The sequence below is a fragment of the Oncorhynchus kisutch genome, linkage group LG14 (genome assembly GCF_002021735.2).
Source record: "Oncorhynchus kisutch isolate 150728-3 linkage group LG14, Okis_V2, whole genome shotgun sequence".
Taxonomy (NCBI): Eukaryota; Metazoa; Chordata; class Actinopteri; order Salmoniformes; family Salmonidae; genus Oncorhynchus; species Oncorhynchus kisutch.
Genome location: NC_034187.2, coordinates 52,207,285 through 52,220,599, shown reverse-complemented (window position 1 = coordinate 52,220,599; position 13,315 = coordinate 52,207,285). Strand labels below are relative to the sequence as shown.

At 43.5% G+C, this 13,315-nt stretch overlaps 1 protein-coding gene across 7 annotated transcripts in view; it reads right to left on the bottom strand.

Annotated features, from left to right (window-relative positions):
• The window catches only part of LOC109903710 (mediator of RNA polymerase II transcription subunit 30-like), a 39,939-nt gene that overhangs the window by 14,426 nt on the left and 12,198 nt on the right, over positions 1 to 13,315 (bottom strand). Inside the window, exon 5 of one of the 7 annotated variants that reach the window (XM_031788551.1) lies at positions 9,446 to 9,759. The exons of the other annotated variants lie outside the window; for them this stretch is intronic. Coding sequence (XP_031644411.1) covers positions 9,718 to 9,759 — 42 coding nt within the window. The 3' untranslated portion in view covers positions 9,446 to 9,717. Of the gene's footprint in view, positions 1 to 9,445; positions 9,760 to 13,315 lie in introns of those variants that run through there. 7 annotated transcript variants of the gene reach the window in all.

The window sequence follows — 13,315 nt, the reverse complement described above, 5'->3', positions numbered from 1 at the left end:
CGGGAGCCCATTGGTACCATGGTTATTATTTCCTCCGTAATAAACGTTTACATTTTGTCCTATCCATATAGGCCAATTTCCACGAGTGTAAAGGGTTAATTCCCTTCATTGAATTGATAAACTCTCCCTTAAAAAAAAAGCCAGAAAGTTTAACTGCCCAAGTGTACACTAGCTGACATGGGCCTCCCAGGAGGACAAGGGCCCAAGGTATGGTGGGGAAGATAACGCCTTCCACTGCTCACTGGCAGAAATACAATGGCCATGTTGTCATCCTCTGCATACACCACGCCTTTCAATATGTCCTCAGCCCTGAGCTGGAAAGCTTGCAGTGTCAGCTGACTGTGCCAGAACAGTTCCCATTGATTCTGCTGCTTTTCTTTTCCTTCTTCACCCTGCCCGGCCCTCTGCAGCACTTGACCTGCCGCCAGGTAGCGGTATTGACTGGGCTCTGCTTTGTGATTATATATGAGGGCCACAAAGGCTAAACTGCCATTTCACACCCTCTCTTTAAAACCAAATGGCGGGGCCAAACACAGCCCATTGCATATGATGTATAACTGTTTTTGTGCTGGATAACGTGACTCGCAGAACAACAGCGAGTAGGCACATTTCGTCTGACCTAAGCGCTTGTACTACAAATGCGTTCTTTGGAATACGTTAAGTATTCAAAACCAGGGGATCCACTCTCACATCAGCGTTTAAGTTACTTTACAGTCAAAGGGGCATACATGTATTTTCAGTACAGAAAATGTGTAATCCCAGAGTTGAAAAGTTCATCCCATCTTGAAAGCTGTGTTTAGGATTCAAAGCCAGAGAAGGCTGATGAGGGTAGAGTGTAGGTTGTGTGCCCGGGGCGTGAATTGATAAGCAATAATTAAATTAGAAGCACAAGAAGAAACCTGCCCTGTTGCGATTGGGGGGCCTGTGAGATGATTAGCTTGTATATTAGGGTTCAGATGGTGCAAATGGTCTGGGAATTGTGCTAGGAAACTAGAAACTCCAAAAGTTGTGGGTTCAATACCAAGCGCCCACGACAAGTTCCTTCAAATAAAAGCATTTGCACAGTGATCAGGCAGAAAAGTAGGGGACAGTGGAGACATGAGGGAAGGGAAGATGTTCGATGATACAGATGATGCCTTCAAATCATTTTTTTTTTTTTTTTAATTAAACATCCAGTCTCATTAGATAACCCCCCCCCCCCATCATCTCTTCGAATGATATTGGGAGAAGAGTAGAGAGAGATCATAGGTTTAGAAGAATCCAGTAGGGAAACAATAAGAACAAAAGGGAAGGAACTTGCCCATCTGGAGTAACCCTCTTACGGCAGAGTCAGAGTTGCAAAAGAACATACACAACATGAACAAGAGTATGTGGACACTTGCTCATCGAACATCTCATTCCAAAATCATGGGCATTAATATGGAGTTGGTCACCTCTCTGCTGCTATAACAGCCTCCACTCTTCTGAGAAGGCTTTCCACCCACTAGATGTTGGAACATTGCTGTGGGGGCTTCCTTCCATTCAGCCACAAGAGCAGTGAGTTAAATGATATTCTTCTTACTATAAAATAATGGCATGGGGGTTATTAGCATATCTTGTCTGTTAAATAAACGAGCCTACAGCCCATGGCACGGCGCTTAGACAGATAACATGCAGTAGGCCAAGTCATATTCTGTTCTTCTGAAATACATTTTCTTCATATCATCATTCTCCTTTAGTCCTGTCTAAAATAAACAATGGATTTATTGTGATGGTGTATATTAAATTGATTTGTTCAAAAGGCGCGCATCAGCAACTAGTATGAGTGGAGGCCTGGAGATGTAAAATATGTCAATTACCGCGAGACCGACAGACTTTTGCATGACAATAACAGCATCTGCTAAATGACTAAAAAGTTAAAATGTAGAGGGTTAGCTTGGAGAGCTCGCAGGTGTAAGGGGATTTAGGCTGGCATTTGCTCGGTAATGCCCCCCCCCCCTCCTCCATCTCAGTGCCAACGAGCCCGGGCTCTTTCATCTCTGCCTCAGCTGTCAGGGGCTTACAGCATCTGGGCTAGATCTTATACGCAACCGTGAAGAGAAAAAAAGGAGGCAGGCGGAAATCTGGGAGGATGAAAAGGCGGTGTAATTCTACTTTAATGTCTCAACCGACTGGAGATGTTATTTTAGCTCCTCTTATGCAAGGGGAACGAGAACAGGGTTTGGGGAGAGTGGTGGCAAAGTGTCCCTTTTTTGTTTTTGTCGGCCCAGAAGGTTCCATTTACTCTTCGCAACAACAGATCTAAAGTTCACAGGATCCATTTATTAACAGGTGGGAATCACGGTGTTCCGGCAGCCGAACCTGTCAACCTGGTGGCGTAACCAAAGTCAAGATAGGCAAACAGTTGTTCGCCTAGTCCTTCCTCTTTCTAACCAGTAAGACTTTCAGCCAGCCTTGCTGTAGTTAACGAATCCAAACCCACTTTGAGAAGAATAAAAAAAACTCAAGTCAACTTGGTTACAAATTCCTTAAACAGTTTAACAAAATTGAAAATAAAATTGGGGAATTCACTCGAGATTAATAGCACTAGAAACTGCTGGAAAACCTTCTCATTCCAAACACAGCACTCTGATCCTTCAACAACAAGCGATGCACTGCGTTTCCCCTCTGACCTCCTGTTCACCAATTAAAAAGCCCCTGGCTGCTCTAATGGGCTACATATGAGCCTGATAATAACATGGAGGTTTGTGCACCTCCTGTGAACAGCCTGCTAATGCATGTAGCGAGAGAGAGATAGAAAGGGGGATGCCTAGTCAGTCGTACAACTGAATGCATTCAACTGAAACGTGTCTTCCGCATTTAACCCAACAGCCATATCATCAGAGCCCGGGAGAAGTTGCTGTTGGGGATTAACTGCATTTCGGTTGCTGGCCCAAGAGAGAGAGAGAGAGAGAGTAGTTGAGAGAGAGTAGTTGAGAGAGAGAAGTTGAGAGAGAGCAAGAGAAGTTGAGAGAGAGAGGAGTAGTTGAGAGAGGAGTAGTTGACAGAGGAGTAGTTGAGAGAGAGAGAGGAGTAGTTGAGAGAGAGAGGGAGTAGTTGAGAGAGTGAGGGAGTCGTTGAGAGTGAGGGAGAGGTTGAGAGAGTGAGGGAGAGGTTGAGAGAGTGAGGGAGAGGTTGAGAGAGTGAGGGAGAGGTTGAGACAGTGAGGGAGAGGTTGAGAGAGTGAGGGAGAGGTTGAGAGAAAGCGAGGGAGTAGTTGAGAGAGAGCGAGGGAGTAGTTGAGAGAAAGCGAGGGAGTAAATGAGAGAGAGCGAGGGAGTAGTTGAGAGAAAGCGAGGGATTAGTTGAGAGAAAGCGAGGGAGCAGTTGAGAGAAAGCGAGGGAGCAGTTGAGAGAAAGCGAGGGAGCAGTTGAGAGAAAGCGAGGGAGCAGTTGAGAGAAAGCGAGGGAGCAGTTGAGAGAAAGCGAGGGAGCAGTTGAGAGAAAGCGAGGGAGCAGTTGAGAGAAAGCGAGGGAGCAGTTGAGAGAAAGCGAGGGAGCAGTTGAGAGAAAGCGAGGGAGCAGTTGAGAGAAAGCGAGGGAGCAGTTGAGAGAAAGCGAGGGAGCAGTTGAGAGAAAGCGAGGGAGTAGTTGAGAGAAAGCGAGGGAGTAGTTGAGAGAAAGTGAGGGAGAGGTTGAGGTTCAGAGAGTTGGGTTGTCAATTTTGATTCTTATTATCTTAATATTGTAAATATCCAAAGAAAGCTTTGGCAATATGTACATTGTTATGTCAAGCCAATAAAGTAAATTGAAGGGAGTAGTTGAGAGAGAGCGAGGAAGTAGTTGAGAGGAAGTAGTTGACAGAGGAAGTAGTTGAGAGAGAGAGGAAGTAGTCGAGAGAGAGAGAGAGAGGAAGTAGTCGAGAGAGGGAGTAGTTGAGAGAGGGAGTAGTGGAGAGAGGGAGTAGTGGAGAGAGGGAGTAGTGGAGAGAGGGAGTAGTGGAGAGAGGGAGTAGTGGAGAGAGAGAGAGAGGGAGTAGTAGAGAGAGAGAGAGAGAGAGAGAGAGGTAGTTGAGAGAGAGGAAGTAGTTGACAGAGAAAGTAGTTGACAGAGAAAGAGAGGAAGTAGTTGAGAGGAAGTAGTTGACAGAGGAAGTAGTCGAGAGAGAGAGGAAGTAGTCGAGAGAGAGAGAGAGAGAGAGAGAGAGAGAGAGAGAGAAAGTAGTCGAGAGAGAGAGAGAGAGGAGGTAGTTGAGAGAGGGAGTAGTTGAGAGAGGGAGTAGTTGAGAGAGGGAGTAGTTGAGAGAGGGAGTAGTGGAGAGAAGTAGAGAGAGAGAGAGGGGGAGTAGTAGAGAGAGAGAGAGAGGGAGTAGTAGAGAGAGAGAGAGTAGAGAGAGAGAGAGAGAGTAGTAGAGAGAGAGAGGAAGTAGTTGACAGAGAAAGTAGTTGACAGAGAAAGAGAGGAAGTAGTTGAGAGGAAGTAGTTGAGAGGAAGTAGTTGAGAGAGAGAGGAAGTAGTCGAGAGAGAGAGAGAAAGTAGTCGAGAGAGAGGAGGTAGTTGAGAGAGGGAGTAGTTGAGAGAGGGAATAGTTGAGAGAGGGAGTAGTTGAGAGAGGGAGTAGCTGAGAGAGGGAGTAGTGGAGAGAGGGAGTAGTGGAGAGAGGGAGTAGTTGAGAGAGGGAGTAGTTGAGAGAGGGAGTAGTTGAGAGAGGGAGTAGTTGAGAGAGGGAGTAGTGGAGAGAGGGAGTAGTGGAGAGAGGGAGTAGTGGAGAGAGGGAGTAGTGGAGAGAGGGAGTAGTGGAGAGAGGGAGTAGTGGAGAGAGGGAGTAGTGGAGAGAGGGAGTAGTGGAGAGAGGGAGTAGTGGAGAGAGAGAGAGAGGGAGTAGTAGAGAGAGAGAGAGAGAGAGAGAGTAGGAGAGAGAGAGAGTAGGAGAGAGAGAGAGTAGGAGAGAGAGAGAGTAGTAGAGAGAGAGAGAGAGTAGTAGAGAGAGAGAGAGAGTAGTAGAGAGAGAGAGAGAGAGTAGTAGAGAGAGAGAGTAGTAGAGAGAGAGAGAGAGAGTAGTAGAGAGAGAGAGAGAGAGAGTAGTAGAGAGAGAGAGAGAGAGTAGTAGAGAGAGAGAGAGAGTAGTAGAGAGAGAGGGAGTAGTTGAGAGAGGGAGTAGTTGAGAGAGGGAGTAGTAGAGAGAGGGAGTAGTAGAGAGAGGGAGTAGTCGAGAGAGAGAGTAGTCGAGAGAGAGAGAGAGAGAAAGTAGTCGAGAGGAGGTAGTTGAGAGAGGGAGTAGTGGAGAGAGGGAGTAGTAGAGAGAGAGAGAGAGAGAGGGAGTAGTAGAGAGAGAGAGGGAGTAGTAGAGAGAGAGAGAGAGAGAGAGGGAGTAGTAGAGAGAGAGAGAGAAGTAGTTGAGAGAGAAGTAGTTGAGAGAGAGGAAGTAGTTGAGAGAGAGGAAGTAGTTGAGAGACACTGACATTGACCCCTCCTCCATTCGTGCATTCACTGTCAGATCACAGTCAGATCAACGTGTTTCTGAAGAAATTAACCGGCAATATTCATTAAAAAAAACTGCCCAATAAACTCTACAACATAAACCAATGGTACAGATGGGCTCCAAACAGTGCAGAGAGATACATTGAACTGAAATATACAGTTGTTCAATAACTCACAATACCAAAACAATAAAGATGGTGTCAATTTGGCTACTCAAAACATCAACTGCATATTCCAAAAAGCAGCATCAAAACCAAATTGGAGAAAACCAAAGAAATACAACATCAGAAACAAAAAAAGTAAATGTTTCTGAAAAGTGGTTTGATAATGAATGTAAAACAATTAGAAAACACCTAAGACAAATGTCAAATTAAAAACATAAGCAGCAAAACAACTAAATGAAAAGCTCAAATCTATTAAATCAAAGGCGGCTTGTGGTCTAGATAACATCAGCAATGAAATGCTGAAAAACAGCACAACCGAGTTTCAAAATGCTGTGCTTAAATTTTTCAACATGGGGGGCCTCCCGGAGGCTCAGTAGTCTGAGGCACTATTTGACACAGAGGTAAAATACCTGCTATATGCTAATGACTTGGTACTTCTATCACCAACCAAAGAAGGTCTTCAACCGAACCTTAATATTCTAGAGCAATATTGCCATAATTGGGCCCTGGCAGTACAATAAAAAAGAATAATATGAAAATCTGTTTTTTTGGGGGGGAATCAGATGTCAGAAACACAAATATAAATTCACCCTGAACAACACCATAATTGAACACACTAAAAGTACACATACCTTGGTCTGACCATATCTGCATCAGGAAACTTTAATATGGCAGTGAATGCACTCAAAGAAAAAGCCTGCAGAACATCCCAATTAGAATTTGGACCAAAATATTTGACAGTGTAATCCTGCCAATAGCTCTTTACGGAAGTGAGGTTTGGGGGCAACTCAATAAACTGGACTTTAAAATGTGGGACAAACATCCAATTGAAGCCCTACATGCAGATTTATGCCAGAAAATTCTGCAAGTCCAGAGAAATCCACCAATGCATGTAGGGCAGAATTGGGCCGCTTTCCAGTGGTAATGAAAATACAGAAAATATTGTAATTTTTTTTGCTACATCTAAATTCAAGTCCGAATTCAAGTCTGCAATTTAAAGCACTTCAAACCCCAGAGCTGAGCCCTCTCAGTCAGCTGGTGTTGGACATCACCAACCAAGCTGACACCAGCACTGCTTCAAAAGAAAGAATTCCATGAACCAATCAAAAGGACTCATTTACAACATTGGAAAAATGAAACAATATCCCAAAGCTGACTGAATTGCTATCTGACCCTAAACAGAGAATATGAATTGGGCTGATTATCTCTACTCTGTCAGAGATACGGAGCAGAGACAGATCCTTTCCAAGTACAGGCTGAGTGACCACCAATTGGCAATAGAAACCGACCCAAAGAGGAGCATGTATGTGGTCACTGCACGACAGGGGAGGTAGAAACAGAGATGCCCTTTCTCCTTTACTGTGAGAAATATTCCTCACCAATAGATTATTATTCACAGAAATGACTACATTTATTCCAAATGTTAACTTACTAAACACAGAGGGAAAACTAAATATACTCATGGGCAAAGGAGCAATGGCTCCTCTTGCAGCCAAATATGTATTTGCCTGAGGGACACTGAATAATAACATCTGCATAGTAAATACTTACTTATTATTAGTATTATTGCTATTATTGCTATATTATTGCTATTACTATTATTTCTATTATCATTGTTGTTTATCATTCCAAATAGTAGTGGTATGGGTAGTAGGGTGATGGTAATGATAGCAGTTTAATGATGGTAGTAGTGGTAATGATGATGGTAGTTGTAGTACTGATGTAATGGTGAAGATGACAGTTATTTAGCTATAAGTTAGTTACCGGTAGTTTCATTTTGCATGTTTAGCTTTTATATTTATTACATTTCTACTATTGTTATTTTTGTATTTCATTTTGTATTATTATTTACTACCATTATTATTAATTGTTATTGTTTATAATTTAATTACAATGTATATTGTATACATTGTTGCTTTGGCAATATTGACAACAATGTTTTTCATGCCAATAAAGCAGCTTGAATTTGAATTTTAGAGAGAGTAGTTGAGAGAGAGTAGCTGAGAGAGAGTAGCTGAGAGAGAGTAGCTGAGAGAGAGTAGTTGAGAGAGACAGAAGCCATCCATATACAGTTGGAGTCATTAAACCTAGTTTTTCAACCACTCCACACATTTCTTGTTAAAAAACTATAGTTTTGGAAAGTCAGTTAGGACATCTACTTTGTGCCTGCCACAAGTAATTTTTCCAACAATTGTTTACAGACAGATTATTTCACTTATAATTCACCGTATCACAATTCCAGTGGGTCAGAGGTTTACATACACTAAGTTGACTGTGCCTTTAAACAGCTTGGAAAATTCCAGAAAATTATGTCATGGCTTTAGAAGCTTCTGATAGGCTAATTCAAATAATTTGAGTCAATTGGAGATGTACCTGTGGATGTATTTCAAGGCCTATCTTCAAACTCAGTGCCTCTTTGCTTGACATCATAGGAAAATCAAAAGAAATCAGCCAAGACCTCAGAAAAAAAATTGTAGACCTCCACAAGTCTGGTTCATCTTTGGGAGCAATTTCCAAACGCCTGAAGGTACCACGTTCATCTGTACAAACAATAGTACGCAAGTATAAACACCATGGGACCATGACCGTCATACCGCTCAGGAAGAAGACGCGTTCTGTCTCCTAGAGATGAATGTCCTTTGGTGCAAAAAGTGCAAATCAATCCCAGAACAACAGCAAAGGACCTTGTGAAGATGCTGGAGGAAACAGGTACAAATGTATCTATATCCACAATAAAATGAGTCCTACATCAACATAACCTGAAAGGCCACTCAGCAAGGAAGAAGCCACTACTCCAAAATCACCATTAAAAAAGCCAGACTATGGTTGGCAACTGCACATGGGGACAAAGATAGTACTTTTTGGCCATAATGAACATTGCTATGTTTGGAGGAAAAAGGGGGAGGCTTGCAAGCAGAAGAACACCATCTCAACCGTGAAGCACGGGGTGGCAGCATCATGTCGCGGGGATGCTTTGCTGCAGGAGGGACAGGTGCGCTTCACAAAATAGATGGCATCCTGAGAAAGGAAAATTATGTGGATATATTGAAGCAACATCGAAACATCAGTCAGGAAGTTAAAGCTTGGTCGCAAATGGGTCTTCCAAATGGACAATGACCCCAAGCATACTTCCAAAGTTGTGGCAAAATGGCTTAAGGACAACAAAGTCAAGGTATTGGAGTGGCCATCACAAAGCCCTGACCTCAATCCGATAGAAAATGTGTGGGCAGAACTGAAAAAGCGTGTGCGAGCAAGGAGGCCTACAAACCTGACTAAGTTACACCAGCTCTGTCAGGAGGAATGGGCCAAAATTCACCCAACTTATTGTGGGAAGCTTGTGGAAGGCTACCTGAAACGTTTGACGCAAGTTAAACAATTGAAAGGCAATGCTACCAAATACTAATTCAGTGTATGTAAACGTCTGTCCCACTGGGAATGTGATGAAAGAAATTAAAGCTGAAATAAATAATTCTCTACTATTACATTTCACATTATAAAATAAAGTGGTGATCCTAACTGACCTAAAACAGGGATTTTTTTACTAGGATTAAATGTCAGGAATTGTGGAAAAACGGAGTTTAAATGTATTTGGCTAAGGTGTATGTAAACTTCCGACTTCAACTGTACCTCCGAGTGAGTCTCATTACCATCCAGGTCTCTGTTTGTTTATCATCAGGCCTCCACAGATCCTGGCCTGCTCTTCAGATAACGCTGCTAACCTGCCAATACCACTGGAATTCATTATCCACAACAGCTACCCCTCCCCCCCTCACCCTTCCCCTATTTGGAATTACAAATATCCATTGCATTTAATTTCTCACCTTCTCATTTGAATAAAGAGGACGGACGCTGTAATTAACAGGATATTAAGAAAAGTGAGGGAGTGTGTACGAGCGAGGGACAGAGTGAGGGAAGGAGGAAGGCGAGAGAGGAGGAGAGACGGAGAGAGAAAGAGAGGAGCTGTGGAGAATTAATAACAGGCCAGATCTCTCCAAGGCCCCCTTAATGGGCTATGACAGGAATTTATTCACACTTAGGCTGGTATTAAATCAAAGGCTGGCCGAGTGGTGATGGCTGGGCTGCAATGGAGAGGCACTGGGGATGGTCCCGGGTACTAACTGTGACACCCCCGTAGGAACTGGTCATCAGTTAGGATCTGTGGGGGGGAGAAGAGAAGGAAAGATGGAGGAAAGGAATGAGGGTAGAGGAGGGTGAAGCAGGAGGAGGGAAGGGAAAGAGTGATGGGGAGATGACAGGGCAGCAGCCTCATATCCCAGATGGAATGATTATCAAGTACTCTTGAGAGCCCAGTGAATCATTATCCGTTCTGCAGAAAACGCAGTCATTCAGGGGTCCTTCTTGGACGGAAAAGGAGACAGATGGGACGAAAATGCCTGTCTGCCAGACATCTTCAGAATTTCAATTCGATACATTTCAATTGGTCTGTTTTCCTATTCATTGTTTCCTCTCATTAATTGGCGTGCAAGCACTAATGCAAGGCATTCATTAAGGATCTAATTTGTGGTCACTTGGGCGCTTCATAGTTTGTGTGTCTCGTTGGAGCAGAGGAGAGGAAAGCGGAATTGATATGTACAATCACAATCTGCTGTACAAAAGGTCTGCTGCTCAGAGATTGAGCAATCGCAGACCATTAGGTGGCAATGAATTATGGCTAATGCATCTCTCTCGCTCTCCCCCAATCAACATAACGAGAGCAGGCTATCACTCACACACAGGACGGCCCATAAAGCAGCAAGACATTACCATGGAGGAGTCATTTATTTTGGAGCTCCTCCAGTGTACCTCCTATACCCTAAAATACTCTACTCTTTACCTACCTTTCCTACTGCGTCGAACATCTCAGGCTTCCCACTAGATGTTGGAACATTGCTGCGGGGACTTGCTTGCCATCAGCCACAAGAGCATTAATGAGGTCGGGCACTAATGGGCGATTAGGCCGGGGCTGCAGTCGGCGTTCCAATTCATCCCAAAGGTGTTTGATGGGGTTAAGGTCAGGGCACTGTGCAGGCCAATCAAGTTCTTCCACACCGATCTCAACAAACGATTTCTATATGGACCTCGCTTTGTGCACGGGGGCATTGTCATGCTGAAACATGAAAGGACTTTCCACAAAGTTGGAAGCACAGAATTGTCTAAAATGTCATTGTATGCTGTAGCATTAAGATTTCCCTTCACTGGAACTACGGGGCCTAGCCCGAACCATGAAAAACAGCCCCAGACCATTATTACTCCTCAACCAAACTTTACAGTTGGCCCTATGCATTGGGGCTGGTAGCGTTCTCCTGGCATCCACCAAACGCAGATTAGTCCGTTGGACTGCTAGATGGTAAAGCGTGATTCATCACTCCAGAGAATGCGTTTCCACTGCTCCAAAGTCCAATGACGGCAAGCTTTACACCACTCCAGCGACGCTTGGCATTGTGTGCGGCTGCTCCGCCATGGAAACCCATTTCATGAAGCTCCCAACGAACAGGTTTTATGCTGATTTTACTTTCAGGGGCAGTTTGGAACGCAGTAGTGAGTGCAACCGAGGACAGATGATTTTTACACGCTACGCGCTTCGGCCATCCCGTTGTTGCTTGTCATGACTGTCCTGGGAGGATGAGTCTGAATAGTTCAGATCAGATCAGATCTCACCCGCAGAGGGGGTTAAATGGAACTGGATGGGGGCTGACAGCTCATGCCCTGTTGTGAATCAAGGACAGAACATTCAGCTATCTCCCTCTCCAAATTCACCCAAGGAATGTGCCTTTGTTTCAACACACTTTTCCTGCCAACACTACACGTTCTAAAGCGAATACTGGAGCAATATTTCTAACCGAGCATGGGCGGAGGTGACCTAAAAGAACACTAATGTCAGTTTGGTTGCTATTTTGTGATGTCATTAAACATTTTATAAAGGAAATACTGTAACTTGGAAAGTATACCCAATATATGTGTGAACATATAGTTCATATAGTGTCCATCCGATGCATTGTGCATGAAATATGAAAAATTATGAGTGTTTTTGTTAAGAGAGGGATGTAAATCTTAAAAACTATAAGAGAAAGTTGTTTCTATAACTTTGTACAAGTAAGTAGTCACCGCTCCCTTGAGTGAGGTCAGAGAGCGTGTAAGCCTGACGGAACCGCCCCTTTTGAACAAACTGTATAAAATGATGGGTTAAGAATTAACATATCAGACCAGAGAGACATTAAGCTGCAGCTCACGTCCAAAGTGAGTCGAACTCTGAAATCTCAACACGAGGTACAGATGATAAAGTCACCTCCCGGACAATCATTGGCACGGCTGATTAACTGTCCTAAGTAAAGTCTCTAGGAAAGCAAATTTAAGTGGGACCATTCTACCACTCTTCTCAAATCACTGTAGTATGCTACTCATCACCCCACTGAGAACCATTGACAAGGCTGGCTAGCCTATCTTCGAATAAGCATCTTCCAGAGTGAATGGAGGTAGATTCAACTCTGTAGTTCTGTTCAGGACTTCACAAGTCACCGGATACCAGATGACAGCAGTGGAGAACAACAGTAGAAGACGGATGGGGAGCACTTTTGGACAATCAGAGCCTTACAAGTGTGCCGCAAAAAAGGCCCAACACCCTTTCCAAGAAGACCTGGTTCTGAGAGAAATACACGAAGAACCAAGACATTTCCACGTAAATACATTCATGATTTCTTACTCCAAGCGGGAGGTGGTTCGTGTGCGAAGTACAAGTGAGAGTAGTTTCAAAATGTACCAACGTTCAGTGTCTCTGTCTCTCTGGCCCTCTCCATGTCTTTCGTAACAAGCCCCTCCATATTGTTGTGAGTCCACTAGGGACCTGTTTCTAATGTATCAAGTTTGGATGTTTGTCCTGTGTTACCATTTAGTTAGCAAGTGAATAAATAATTAAACCAATGTGTAGTACTGAATCATAAGGCTCTGGTTTTTGCAGATGCAAGGCGGTTACATCTGTTCAGAATGATTATATGATACGAGGTTATGATTAATAAGTTGACTGTTTATGGATGTAATAGGTAGAGCTTTAGAGTTTAATTAGGGAGATGGTAACTCCTTTAAGAAAACTGCTCTCGTAGTGCCCCAAATCCTAATGAGTTAATCGTTACATTATTAATTTAAATTGGATAACAATTAAACATAGTTGATTAGATAAATAACAGTCATCGTATTAATGAAAGTAAAGTCACGACATGCTCCTAGACATTTCCACTTCACCATAACAACACTTCAGTTGACCGGGGCAGCTCTAGCAGGGCAGAAATTTGACAAACTCACTTTGCCATGTTGAAAGTCACTGAGCTCTTCATTAAGGCCTTCCTAATGTCAATGTTGGTCTATGGGGATTGCATGGCTGTGTGCTAGATGTTATACACCTGTCAGCAACGGGTGTGGCTGAGATAACCAAATCCACTCATTTGAAGGGGTGTCCACATACACTATATATACAAAAGTATCGGTCTGTTCTAGTCTTCCATCTATTGGTCTTCTCTCTTTCTCCTTCAAGTGTCTCGTCTTTTTCCTCTCTTCTAATTGAAAATCCTCTCTGGCTCCATATGGAGACCTTCCCTCCAACATCTTCCCTTTGTCCACCCGGTCATCTATTTGTCTTCTATATTTTTTTTTACTCTCTCAGTATTCTTTATTTTCCCTTCTTTCTCTCCTCCTCTGGAATGACGGAAATCCTATCCGTC